The following is a 15,106-nucleotide window of genomic DNA, read 5'->3' on the forward strand; positions in this document are numbered from 1 at the left end:
TCAGGTACAAGAGGGAGCTGTTAAGACTGTTGCTAAACTCATGATCTGTGGCTGACATGTTTTGTTTTCATTCTCTTGTAGGCAGTGTCCACCTCAGCTGCCTCCACCTCTGCTGCTGAAATTCGACTAAAGAGTCATCACCTACCTTTCTGTGTAGCCCTCAGATATGTGATTCCCCTGACCAAACACTCCTGCGAATATCGTGCAACAAGGTTATCTCTTGGATCTGTGTGGGAGTAACATGACATCTAGAAACAGGCTCGATGGCATTCCTGGTTTGCAGAAATAATCTGTCCCAGACACTCAGAACGGAACTGCCTGCAACGCCCTGACAGTGGTTGTTTTTCCAGGACTTCCAACTACATACAGTATTAATCGCTGTCATCATCATCGCTGTCCTCTTGCCAACTGGTGGCCACCTTACTGAGAGGGTGTGGGAGTGTGATGATGGTAAGTGTCCCAGCAGTCCTGTCTGGCACTCTTTGGTTAGTGTGCATGCTTTATGTGTGTGTTTAATTATTAAAAATTACATTAACATTTTCCCTCTTCCCACACATTTCCCTGCTTTACTGTCCTACACTGTCTTTCTCTATCAGTTCATCTCTCTTTCTCTTTTTCTGACCATGCAGATGGACGAAAACCACAACAAACTGTCAGCAAAACCACATGAAAAAGTCAGCTCAGCTGGCTGCTCCTCCTCTGTCAGATCCTAAGATACAGTATTTGCAAATTCACAAAAGTGGCTTATGGAAAACAAAGTTAGATAAGAAAGAAATGAGATATGAACTACTTCTCCTAACAGTGAGATTCATATTTATTGCTAGCATTCACACTTAAAGGATCAATCCATAACTTTTTACTTCATAAATTTTCATACAGATATTCATAAAAATTGAAGAAAGTTGTGGAAACTGCATTTTTATGTATTTGTAAGCTAATCATACTTAATAAATGTGATCAAACCTTTAAAACAAGACCACCAACATATTTACTCTAACAAAAGTAGTTTAGTAACACACAAGCTATAAGACACTTCTGGCATGACCAGTAGCTTATAGTGATTAATATTAGCTAAGTTACGGCAACATTTCTTTGCAAAATGGATTAATTTCAATGAAGTCACTACATTATTTGTTTCAGATCAGATTTGTTGGCAGCAGTGAAGTAAATATCCATGTGAATTTTTTTGTCAAGTTTAAGTTTGGTGAACTTTCCCATGAATTTGTAACTAATTGCAAACTGTCTAGGAGCAGAGAGGCGAAGAGTCCGAAATGCTTATCTTTGTTGCACAATCCACTTTTATGTAACCGTCCTCTGTATATAAAATGCTCCACACAAGAGGAGCAGTTTGCAGACAGTTATCAGACAGGAGTCAATAGTACAAATATGTCTTTTACATAAATTATTTTCCTGTTAGCAATTGCTGGCAGGGCTAATGTGACTGACTAGTGCTAGCATGTTCCCATTTGGCTAGCATTTTACCATGTCAGCTGATTGAACTAGCCCTGCGAGTTCACCACATCACCAACCTTCTAGCATCACCTATCGTGACAAGCGATAAACTTTACTGTGTCTTCTGGTGTGACCAATCCTTTACATTACATTTTAGCATTTATTATATAATTTCCATTTGTGACCACAATGGCCACTGTTCAGCAAGTTACATAGTTTTACTTTAGCTGCATCAAAAAGAATCAGTTTAGTTCCTGTGTAGTGATATTCTCTGCATTAAACAACCTGTCAATCTATTAGGGAGTCTTACCAGGTTACAATGCTGTGTTTAGAGGTTTTTGTGATAGTGGGCCGACCCATTTGTCTACATTTGGATCACAGCTTGTGGTTTTAAACATTTAATGAAATCTTTAAATACAACACCCTTAGCATAACCAAACATAAAGTCATCTTATTGTGACAGCTAAAATATATTTATGATATTATTGATGTCTGTGAAGATGCCATACCTGCATACCTGCATACCTACATACATATGGCAGCTGTGGCTCAGGAAGTAGAGTGGGTAGTCCACTAATCAGAAGATTGGGGGTTTGATTCCCAGCTCCTCTAGTCCATGTCATAGTGTCCTTGTCCAAATTGCTCCTGATGGCTGTGCCATTGGTGTGTGAGTATGTGTGTGAATGGGTGAGCATAGAAACATTGTGGGGCGCTTTGGATAGGAAGTGCTGCATTGCTCCCAATGAGCATGTTGGCACCTTGCATGGCAGCCTCTGCCATCAGTGTATGAATGTGTGTGTGAATGGTTGAATGCTGGCGCAAGCGCTTTGAGTGGTCGATGAGACTAGAAAGTTACTATATAAATGCAGCCCATTTACCATACAGTCTGCTGGCTGTAGAAGATAGCTATGAAAATATATGTAAATTTCAGAGGCAATAAAGCCACAATACTGTATGTCTTTGCACATTGCTTTAGTTGTCATGACAGATCCAGTACAAAAGGAAACACATTATTCAAGTAAATACACGTTAAAATAGTTAGAAGATAAAACCTTTGACCCAGACAGTCGGACACAAACACAGTTATTCGCCAAGACTGTTATTGAGCAATAAGTGTGTATTAGTTGACTTCAGGGCAGTGTATAGGGACACTGATTTTACATTAATTATGGTATATGTAACCCCTTATTAAATCACCACTCAAACACACACACATAGTCTCACACACTCATACACATGTCCTGTCACTGTTTCTCCCTGAACATTCCCTCCGCAGCTTGTATTGCTGCCTGTTTGAAAGCAGCTCAGTAATCCTGGATCAGAGAGCACAAAGGGCCCCAGAGTGCTGGTGATGTAAGCACTGTGTCCAGTGCTTACCCCACTGCTCTCCCCCTGTCCCAAATGCTGCCTGGGGGATGAGGTGGGACAGGGAGCAACATCCCTCTCGTGGCTGACCCTGAAGACTACAGATTAACACACAAACGGCAGGCTAACCGCAGCCTGTCTGCTCTGTCTCAGGGGCCTGCTGATGATGACCTGGGACACAGTGGGAAGGAGAAAGTGTTAACCAGCTCTCTGTAGAGGAATGTGGCTAAGCTGTGGGGAGTAGTGGATTGACTTGGCGTGACCAGGAGAACAGACTGAGGGACTTTTGCTGCCACGTTACTACATTCACTGTGCTTTATTCTTGGAAGGCCACGTTGCCTCAGGTGAGTATCACTGGGTAAACATTTACCTAGTAAACGCCTCTGGCAGCTTGTGATCTCACATGGGTGGCAGACTGTTTGCTGTTAAAATTTCAACTTTATACGACTGCGTATGCATTCTGCAGGAAACACAGTAAGTCTGTCAGTCGTGTACTACCTGAATGTTTTACCATCATAGGCACTACTGGCTTTGTTGTGTCATTTGACTGTATGGAAATGTCATTGCTCATTGTGTGTGTCTGTCAACATTTGAGTGTGTACCCTCTCAGGTCTCCACGGACTTGCTGCAGGACTCCAGTCACACCATGTTTGGTCTGAATGCCCACTTGAAGGGCTTCCTGGAGCAGGTGAACAGGCTGCAGGAGGCCAACCAGCGGCTGGAGGCCCAGATAGCCGACTGGAGTGTCAGGAGGTCCTCACGCTCTCAGGACTGGTCCCGACAGGAGCAGACTGTGAAAGAGCTCCGTGCCCAGGTCAGACTCATATATCTTGTGATTTTTAGTGATAAAATGATTCTGTAAGATTCAGTTAGAGCATTGAAAATTGCAGCTAGCATCTGTTTGCCAGATAAAGGTGCAGTGGGCATGCTACAGTATTATTTCCACCCAGGCTTTATGATCATGCTGAGATTATGCTCCACTGCAACAGCTCAAGGCCATGTCAGCTGGCAGAGAACTGAAGCAGGTGTATATAATCAAACAGCAGTGACTTCAGTCAAAACAGAGTCACAGTCGATTACCAGTGTTGATGACAGCTGCATGTGACATCATGTGATAACCATGAAAGGGCTGTATTTTTCATAGGTGCAAACTTTATTGCTGGTTCTCTTAAATGGTAGTTTATTGATTAACAGCACCATGTAATGACAACTTTTTCACACTCATGAAGTTGTAGTTGGAACTTGATACAAGGACTGACAGTGTGTAGTGGCTAATCATGGATTTGAGGTTAATGCAGTTGCATAAAAAACCTCATGACTTCTGTTTTTACCTCAGCTGGTTCTACTTTATGTATGAAAACCTTTTCAAAGTCAAATTAATACTGAAACTCAGTTGTCATCAAGCTAAAGGAAAAGGAAAAGTTGACATTTCTGAGAAGCACTGCATGTTTGAACATGGATCAAATACTGTAAATACTGTATTTTAAGGGATCTGTATTTTGAAAAGTCACAAGATATTAGAATAATCTTTATTTATATATAGCACTTTTCAAAAAAATGTTACAAAGTGCTTCACAGGGCAATAAAAACAGAACAGATTACATTAATGAGCAATGTAGCAGAATATACACCAAAAAGCAGGTGCTCAGTTATTTCTGAGACCATGAGGTGAGAGATAACTCCACTTCAAACAAACTTGTTACACCTGGACTAGAGCCAGAGAGACACAGGAACGCAGACACACATACAGAAAGAATGCAAGACTCTTTATTACTTCAAAGGCCTTTCCATTTAGTTATGGTGATCTCACATGACTTGACTTGATGGTTTTCGACTGTTCTCTGATTTTAGTGTCACTCTCTGCAAGAATGCATGAGTAGGTGTCACTGACAATCATTTTAAAGATTCCCTTGTTCCTGGTTGCATACCATGTCATCTAGCTCGTCTTTAAAGTTTTGCTGATGTTCCCACGTCTATGACAGACAAAAGATCAAACTCTGCAAGTCTTATTGTTCCACGGAATGCCTTGATGTTAACGTATAGGATTACTTTGCTATTTATATTCTTAACGACTGCTTTATGTTTTTTATTTACAGCACACACTTAATCATGTGTATTCAGCCAGTAAGACATTAAGCAGGTGATGTTGTCTGTGTCAGCGATTCACTGATCTCACAGGGGCTTAAAAGGGGGACAGGTGTTATGAATGTGTTGGAACCTGCACATGATGAGTGTATCATAATGTTTTTGCTATAAATGTTATGAAATATTCCATGTTATCTTTGGCTTTTCTTCGGCATGGGTGTGTCTTTCTCTAAAAGTATTGCACTCATAAGAAAACAAAATAAATAAGGGTGTGTGCATATTTGTGTGTGGTAGACGACAGGGAGCCACCTTTATGTGCTCTGATTTGTCTATTAGAACTGAAGAGTACTTTACATTTCACAATATCCAGATTTTGTCTAAAAAGCAAAAATCAAGTGAAGCTGGAAAGAATTGTAAATTTTTGGTACTTTTTATAGAAGCATCTGTTCAATTTAGCCACTATTAATGCTAAACAAATAAATACATTAGTTCATTGGCTGTGTTGAAGACATTGGCTTTATTCCATGTATAGAATGTATATGTACATACTTGAGCACTGATTTATGCACTGAAGATTTGAGCACTGAATAGGTGAGAACAGATGCATACACTGAGTTGTTTTGAACATAGGTACAGTTGTTACACTTTCAATTTCAGTTTTCCAACAAATCAAGTAATCATCAAGTAATTTTGACTTGACATAGTAGGAAAAGCATAGGTAACTGCTAATAACTGCTCTGTTCAAATGTCCCAGTAAGTCATGACAGTGTGACAGTGAGCCAGCATGCACAATACCAGGACCCTGAAACTGAAGCAGCTAAATGGAATTCAGCCATCATTCTTTTTATTACCTGTATTTTTCAAGTGATTTGGCATGTGACTAGCTTGTTTAAACATAAGGCCTTCATGCAAATGATTTATTTCATCAGAATATGTACAACATCTATAATACCATAGTGTTGCTTGAATCTGGCATGAATTTGGCTTTACAGTTATACATAAATTACGCTAAAATGATACTCATTAGTAGGGGAGCTATGCCAGGAAGTTCTGTATCCTCCCTTTAAAGTTAATGAAAATATATTAGGTTAGGTTTGGTCCTTATAATACAAGCTTGCTTAGTTAGCTATTTTTATCAGTGTTATTATTATAATTGGAAGCTTTAATCACATAAACAGGAAATGTGCAGCTATGCTGAATTGTTTGTTAATATATAATTTAGAACAGTAATCTGGTGTGGACAAAATATTAGAAATATTTGATATTTTGTCCACCCCAAAATATTAGGAATATTTTGTCCACTCCATTAACATACTCAAGGGGAGCAAAATATTAGGAACACTCTAATATAATGCACTCCAGTACACCACCACCCACTACAACCTCAAAAATAAACATCAAATGAAATTATCACCTTTTGACAATGTCAACAAAAACTGAAAATGTGTAAGCTTTGTAAATGTATTAGATTGCACAGGTGTTCCTAATGAAGTGCTTGGTGAATGTACATAATCATTGCTGAAATAAAATGTGTCTTTTTTCCCAAAAGACATTTTGACTCGTCATAGAAGGAAATGCTCAGGCATAAATTATAAAATGAATGATGACTGAATACATTTAGCTGCTACAGTTTCAGAGTCCCGGTATTGTGCATGATGGCTCACTGTCTCACTGTCATGGCATATTGGGACATTTGAATATTACAGAGCCACCATTAATTTTATTACTAACACCTGTGCTTATACTACCATGACAAGGCAAAATGTCTGCTGCAGAAAAGGCATGATGAATTATTCTGAAGAGGTCTTACAACAAATATACAGTATATGACTGTGAAGCCCTTTGTAAACTTGCTTTTGTAAAGTGCTATATAAATAAAGGTTATTTTAATTATTATTATTATATAGGTCATATTTAATAAGATGGCATAACAACACTGGACATAATGTTTGAGATCGAATCAAACTAAAAGTACAGTATCTGTATGTAGTGATGTAAGACATACAGTACAAACTATCTTTCATTGCTCATAAAAACATGAAATATTCAAAACTAGGGACATGTACAAAACAAGGAAATGTACCTCTCTGTCTTAGTCAAATGAAAAAAATGCATGCTGTTGTGGCACATTCCTTGATATAATACTATGTTATTGCATTTTTTGTTTTTGCCAGGTTGGTAAACTACTGATGGAGAATGCCCAGCTGGCATTACAGTCTGACAGCATGAAGTCCAGAGCTGCTGCCATCCAGGCCAGGTCAGCTGTATTTGGCTGTAGTTTTCCTGAAAGCTGTAAAACATCTCACCTAATCAATACAGCCTATGGCTTATTGATTAGTATATTTGGCACAAAATCACATCACATAAACATATTATGACAGGCCTATAAAAACATCCCAATATAAGCATAGCTGTTGAAGAAATATGAAAGACTTCCTGTTTTCATCCCGCTGCAATGTTTACCCAGTCCTCTGTTATCTAACTCAGGCCAGTTCCCGCTCCTGTGAGCCAACCTGCATACAAATCCAGGCCGGGCTTTGTGCAGCGTCGGCACTTTCACTTATGTATTGATGCAGAGTGACACCGAGCCCCCCACCACCTCTCTCAGCACGCAAACACACACACATAAAGACACACACACACACACACATACACACCACCCCTCTGCTGTCACAGAGGTACATTAACCCCTGAAGGACAGTGGTGACACACTGCAGCTTGAAATAAATAGACCTGTTCTATTTATAGCTATGGGTCTCCTGACTGTCTGAGTGTGTCTGTGAGACTCTGGACTGTGTTTATGACACACCTAGGATGATGTCAAGGTCTCTTTATGTCCTTTTTACTTTTAGTAATGATTTCTGAAACACACAGCTTCACAGGTATGCACTTAAATGAGATCTTTCAGCTAAAACCACAATCTTAGTGCCCACACACACACTACCTAATGTCAAGTTTAACTGGAGATTTGGCACGACTGATGAACGTGTCAATACTTCAGTAAAATAAAAGCTTTCCACTGGACTTTGATCTACAGCACAGAATTTAAATAAATGTATTTTTGCCTATTATTGCCCCTGCCATGGCACCTTTTCCTCCCTTTGTTTATACAAGGTTAATATGTTATTGATGAATGTCATGGTTAAATGATTAACAATAAACATTGAGAATAATCCTCCCTTTTGACATCGTAGGTGTGAGGCAGAGGAGCATAACACCTGGTGTCTGGAGCAACAGGTGGCGATGCTCAGGGACTCAAAGAGGAAGGCAGAGCAGAGCAGCGTGACGCTGCAGGAGGAGCTTCGCCACTCCATGACAGAGCTGCAGGAGATGAACCAGGAGTTTGAGGTCACTAAATGTACTGCAAAGAACCGACATGACATCTTTTTGTCTCGGGCTCATTCTTTTACTCTCTTCCCACTCTCAAATTGAAACCTGCTCTTGCTTCAGTGACTCTGGGAGTAATTGGATAAGATTAGTTCCCCTTGATTAGTTCAAAAATATCAGGAAGAACATTGCAGGTACTCGCTAGGCAGCAGAATGCCCGGTCACCGTTATATTGCTATATCAAATATTGAATTATCATATTATTATTACTAATAATATGTAAACAGCATTTCAGTGTTGTAGCCGGTTGAGGTGGCACTAATTTTAATTTTTTTATATACTGTTCAATAGTGTCAATCATAATAATACATCATTTTATAAACTCTCTGTCTTAAACGTGCAAAATCTTAACCTGAACTTGAATCTATAGCTGTAAGATAAATATAGTGGAGTATAAGTACAATATTCCCCTTTGAAAAGTAGTGGAGTGTAAGTATAAGGTGGCATAAAATGGAAATACTCAAGTAAAGTAAAAATACCTCAAAATACTACTTAAGTACAGTACTTGAGAAAATGTACTGAGTTACTTTCCACCACCACAGTTTGGACACAAAGTCAGTGATTGACTTGAGGTGATTTAATGGACTGAGTTGTAAACTAATCAGCAGCAGGGGATGAGTTGGATCAGATGGTGAGAATGCTGCTGGACCCACACCTGTTAAAACCTGGTTTTAACATGTGACCTGTATCTGGATACATTATCTGAATAATGACATCCTAATCATGGACCATGGACTTTTCAACAAATATGCACATCCCAGGTCATAGGAAGCAATGCGATGGACAGACATCATTCATTTTTTGCAAGGGAAGACTTATAGCTACTGCTACTACTTATAGCTTTTGATGTAATTGCTCAAACTAGCAGGAAGAGTTCCTGTAGCTGACCTTTCGATTGAATTTGCCCCTGGCTTCTGATCTGATCACAATGTGAGCCTGACCAATCACAGATGTGGTAGCTGATCTGATCACAATGTGTTATGCATGCATAAGATATCCAGATGCAGATCACGTGTTAATGCAGGGTGTAAATGGGGTAATAGATCAAGTTTACTGGGAACATCTGCCATAAACTTAAACTTCTAATTCCTAAAAAGACACATAATAGTCAGTTGGTAGATGATGCTACAGCTGATAAGGTCTGTGCTAACCGCTTTGTCTAAACTATAAACTCTTAAACATTTCCTTTGATTCCTTTCGTCCCTTCACTCTGACCTCATCCCCCTCCTCCTCCCTCCTTCTCTTCATTTTCTCATTCCTGCTGACTAATACCTCCCTCCCTCTCTTCCACTGTCATCTCCTCCATACAAACACACACACCTGCTCACATACACACACACACACACACACACACATATGCACATATATAGGGGTCAATAACAGGTTCTTCTTTTTCTCCTGCCTCTGCATTGCGTGGACTGTCTTACAGCAACCCTCCACACACACACACACACACACACACACACACACACACACACACACACACACACACACACACACATTTTTCTTTTCCTCTCTTTTTCTCCTTCCTGAACCTGAACCTTTTCATTCACAAACTAATCTCATCTCCCTTGTTGTCTTGTTTTTCTCTTGTATATCTCATTCTTTTCATCCTTTACAATCTTATCAACATCTTTCTGTCTTTCTCTCTCCTGCTCCCTCTCCCTTTCTCTCGCTCCCCCTCCCTCCCCCTCCTGCTCCCTCTGGTTGGCTGTTTGCAGGCAGCCCGGGCTCTGCAGCTGCAGCGGGCCGACTCCTGCGATGCTCTGTTAGCAACAACTACAGCAGCAGCAGCAACAGCAGGAGGGGAGGAAGAGGATGGCACAGGGATGGAGCTCACCCAGCTCCTCAACCGAATCAGAGCGCAGTGCGACCTGAGCAGACTTCCCAGCCCGGGCTCAAATCCACTCCCAGGCTCGGCCGGGCCTAGCCGCTCTGAAGCTGGAGCAGCAGCAGCATCAGCAACCCGAACACACGGAGCAGCTCTCAGTGAGGTACGCATCTCCTCCTGCATCTTTTCTCATCTTTTATTTTGCCTGTGCCTCTCTCATGTTGTCCTGGCCCACTGCCAACTAGACACACCCTCAAGACCAACTCCTGGTCCATAGGCAAAGCCAACTGATGTATATGCTTGACTGAAGTTAAATGGTTAGTGGAGTATTTGTTGACTATAGTGAAAGGTTTTATTTAGGATTATGACTCTCCCTGCTTCTTTGTACGTGTCTGCATATACCTTCTTGCAGGTTAGTGTTTGTGTGAATGTCTCTTCACTCTCTTCACCTAATGACTGTTGCTGTTAATCTTACACACTGTTACAGTAGTGTGTTGCAACATACAGTCACTTACTCCACTATGTGAATGATCCCTGGTCTTCATTAAATATTTATGAGCCAAATTACAACCTGAGCATCCTCATCTCTCTTTCAGACATTTATCCTTTATCTTGAAACTGCAACATTTCTTATTTTTAACAAGGAGCACTTCTTCTGTGATTTTAGTCTAATTGGTCTCTTTTTTGTTGTTATTGGAAAAAGCGCAGTCTATCTGTCTTTTATTATGCCAGTGTTCCTGTGCCACAGCACGATGACTTTGGTCTGACAGCGACAATGAAGTGCCCCAGCCAAGGGCTGCAAGCTACCACAGAGCAGGTTTTATGAAATGCCGTTGTTTACATCAGACCCACTCTGTCTGTCCCACTAAAGTAACAGTTACACAATCCTGCAGTCAAAAGCCTGCGTGATGTCCATGATTATCATCATCACTCAAGCACCTAAAACATTAAATCTGTGTTTACTTGTTAATGCATCAGTAATATTATTGCTATATTATATATATATATATATATATATATATATATATATATATATATATATATATAATAAAACACTCTGACAGATTTAGCATAATGAATACTTTCACTTTTAATACTTTAAGTACATTTTGCTGGTAATACATGTGTACTTTCACTTAAGTAACATCTTGAATGCAGATCTTTTACCTATAACAGAGTATTTTTCCTTTCACTCATGTTAAGGGTCTGAACACTTTTACAACCACAAGGATGGAATAATAATTTCCTTGCCTTTGACATCCAACTTCATCTCAACTAGTAAAGAGCACTTCAGGACAATTTTATTATATATATATAGATATATAATAAAAATATTTATATCTGAAACAGAAAATGAGAATCACTGGAGTAACAAATTAAACAGAAAATAACTTGCGTCATCTTTTGTTATTATTGTCATAACTGTGCTGAGACCACTTCACCACTTCAATGGGAAACACCTAACAGCTGTACAGTGTGTCAACACAGCTGGTACAGCTGTGTGTACACGCAGGCCCGGGTGTCTGCTCCGCTGTCTGTTTACTCAAAGTGAAACGCACACTACCAACAGCACCACCTGTGGCTGCTTCTCCTCTGACTGAGTGCCAGTGGGAAAGATCAGTTACCCACCCAGTGTGTCTGTGTGAGGCAGCTGTACCTGATTCCCATCAGGCCTGTTTCATTTATCTTGAATAGATGTTAATTCCAAGAATCCACACATCATCAGCATTTATTTGTGCTAGAAAAACATTATTATAAAAGGTTGAAGATTTGTGTTTGATTAGGTGTGTGATGGTGTCTCTTTTACTGTCTGATCCCCCTCACCTCACTCAGGAGGAAGCAGCGTGGGCGCAGGTGAGCCTTGGCGGCACTGCACTGAGGGAGGCGCGGGCTGAGCTAGCTGAGGCCAGGAAGCAGTGGCACTCCCTCCAGGTGGAGATTGAGACCCTACATGCCTTGGTAAGAAAACACAATCACATATCATCATATATTACTGCAGTCAACTTCCTGACTATCACACTGATAACACTTCTTACATGGCAAGTGGCAGATTGCATGTGTTGACTTTGTAGAAGTGATAAGATAACGACTTAATGACAAGTTAAGAAAACAGAATATGTACATATTAGTAGAATATCATACAGCCACACCTACACTGTAAAGCTGCACAGACAGGATGGGATATTGGTGTTTTTTTCTGTTTTAGCCTATAACTACGAATTGCATATACTATAATATACTTTACATTCCTGCTAACCATTTCATAAGAATACTGTGCCATAGGTTTTTACCTTCCAATCACCCCTTGGTTCCTATTAATTTTACTACAGTATGAAAACTATTTGCAGAAACTTGAAACAAGGCAGGACATCTAGGACAGCAAATATACATTTATTTCTTTATTGCTAAATCTAAAGATCCCCCCCAGATATGTTGTAAAAAAAATACTCTGCTTGGAATAATAATATGTGTCTAATATCTTTTTTCCTCTAAAAGACAATTACCTCCTAAAAACCTTTAAATTCCATCTATTTCTTTTCCCTCATTGAAAAATCCAGAATTGATAATATGCAAATATTGTTCATTTACATTATTGTTCAGTTTCACTGCTGGACTTTCACTGCTTTCTTCCTTCACTGAAAGCTTAAATTTTCCACATCACACTTGTGTAAATTGCATACTTGACCATGGTTAGCCTCAAAACTAGGTCTGCAACTAACGATTATTTTCATTATTGATTAATCTGTCAATTATTCTCTCAATTAATCGATTAGTTGTTTGGTCAATAAAATGTCTGAAAATGGTGAAAAATGTCCAAGATGACATCCTTAAATGTCTGGTTTTGTCCAGATCAACAGTCAACACAACCCAAAGATACTGATATGAACCCAAAGATATGACAGTTTACTGTCACAGTCAGAGGACTAAAGAAACCAGAAAATTTCAAATTTGAGAAGCTGGAGTCAGAGAATTTCAAATTAAAAAAAAAAAAGACTCAAAACGATTAATCGATTATCAAAATAGTTGGCAATTCATTTAATAGTTGGCAATTAATTGATTAATTGACTAATCGCTGGACTCAAAACTAATTGTGGTGTCACAAATCATGCTCATAGGCCCACCCTTTGGACTGGTAAATGGACTGCATATATAAAGCGCCTTTCTAGTCTTCCGACCACTCAAAGTGCTTCACAATACATGTCAACACATTCATTCACACACATTCATACACTGATGTCAGAGGCTGCCATGCAAGGTGGCAACCTTCTCATCAGGATCTAAACTAAGGCACATTTACACACACACACTCACACAATGCTGGCGCAGCCATCAGGAGCAATTTTGGGCCCAGTATCTTGCTCAAGGACACTACAACGTGTGGACTAGAAGAGCCAGGGATCAAACAGCCAATCTTCTGATTAGTGGACGCTCTACCTCCTCAGCCACAGCCACCTGCTTTAAACTCCGTTTTTCAGTGAGCGCTGAAAAACTTTCCACTTCCAGCAGATTAATGTGAAAACAGTTTTTCAGTGTTAAACTCTGTGTACCTCATTCTGCACGGTGAAGCTCAAACATCCAAGTGAAGTAACAATAACGAAAACACATTTGTAAAGTTAAAAAGTTTATTTGAGTTAAGAGGACAAGTTGTCATTGTATTTTAGGACTGCATTTGCAAGTGGAGACTTTTTAGAAAATAGTCTGCAGTAATGTATAAGCAATTTGTAACTGGCTAAAACAAGCAAAACCACCCGTATAGTCCATTGAAACTGATAATGTAATAACTGTGCATAATATAATAATGTAATGTAATAATGTAATAGCATGTCTACAGCCATGCTAGCAGCTCTATTAGGCTGTACATTGGCACAGCGGTGCTTTGAATTAAATGCTCATCAGAGTGTTAGCTGGTATAAAGTTTATTATGCTCACCATCTTAGTTTAGTGTGTTAGCATGCTAACATTTGCTAACTAGCACGGAACAGGACTAAGGTTGATGGGAATGTCATTATTTTTACAGGTTTTTGCCCACAAACCAAAGCACTGGACAAATTAAAAATTTGACCTGATGATGGCACCAGAGGAAAAGTCAGGGGGTCACCAAAATGATTACAAGGCATCCAATAGAGGACATGGATGTCTGCACCAAATGTCATGACATCCATCCATTGCCATTCCTATAGCTAGGCCACTAGTGTGCCTAAGAAGTCATAATGTAATTAAGTAATGTAACCTGTCTGTAATATAAATAGTTGAGTGCATAATGTAACATTTTGAGTATATTGTAATAAGTTATTACATCATTTGCTGGATATTATATGTTGATTTTGGTGGCAGTTTTTAAAATGAAAATGTAATACCTTGACACGTTTTATGATAACAAAGTAATACAATGAGTGCATATTAAGTCCATCTCACACCCACAACCTTGGTTTTGTACACCTAAAATCATGGTTGTCTCCATGTGGCTCAACACTCCAGGGACTTGGGTTCAATTCTCAGCAGCAGGGCCTCCAGCATGGATAGACCACGCTAACTAACACAACTGGCACTGTTGGCAGTGGGAAGTCAGTGAGGGATGATGTTCATGTTTTTTTAACTATTCATGTTTCTTTGAATTCAGTGTGGAGTTAGTTAATAACATAAAGATTACTGTCCAGTCATAATCTTAATAACTCCTTGCCTCCCGGTGTGCAGGAGAAAGGCCTGGAGAGCTCCCTGCAGAACACCCAACAGCTGTACTCAAACCAGCTGCAGGACCTTTCCCAGGTGATTGCTGGGCTGGAGAGTGAGCTGGAGCAGGTGAGGAGTGGTCTGGCCACCCAGCGCGAGCGCCACAGCCAGCTGCTCAACACCAAGATGAGGCTAGAGCGAGAGATTGCCACTTACAGACGTCTGCTGGAGCGTGAAGAGGGCAGGTGAGGGCAAGGGGCAGAGAACGGAATGGAAACAATAGAAGAACCAGGAAGGTTTAACTGGGATTTCCCA

The 15,106-nt window shown here is 39.9% G+C and overlaps 1 protein-coding gene across 1 annotated transcript in view; it reads left to right on the top strand.

Annotated features, from left to right (window-relative positions):
• krt222 (keratin 222) overlaps nt 1-15,106 on the top strand; it is a 32,128-nt gene that overhangs the window by 8,139 nt on the left and 8,883 nt on the right. Inside the window, exons 4-11 of the mRNA XM_042426995.1 lie at nt 82-450; nt 2,971-3,161; nt 3,428-3,631; nt 7,077-7,159; nt 8,097-8,250; nt 10,011-10,283; nt 11,954-12,079; nt 14,816-15,036. Coding sequence (XP_042282929.1) covers nt 3,464-3,631; nt 7,077-7,159; nt 8,097-8,250; nt 10,011-10,283; nt 11,954-12,079; nt 14,816-15,036 — 1,025 coding nt within the window. The 5' untranslated portion in view covers nt 82-450; nt 2,971-3,161; nt 3,428-3,463. The remainder of the gene's footprint in view (nt 1-81; nt 451-2,970; nt 3,162-3,427; nt 3,632-7,076; nt 7,160-8,096; nt 8,251-10,010; nt 10,284-11,953; nt 12,080-14,815; nt 15,037-15,106) is intronic.

This window comes from Thunnus maccoyii, chromosome 2 (assembly GCF_910596095.1).
Source record: "Thunnus maccoyii chromosome 2, fThuMac1.1, whole genome shotgun sequence".
Lineage (NCBI taxonomy): Eukaryota > Metazoa > Chordata > Actinopteri > Scombriformes > Scombridae > Thunnus > Thunnus maccoyii.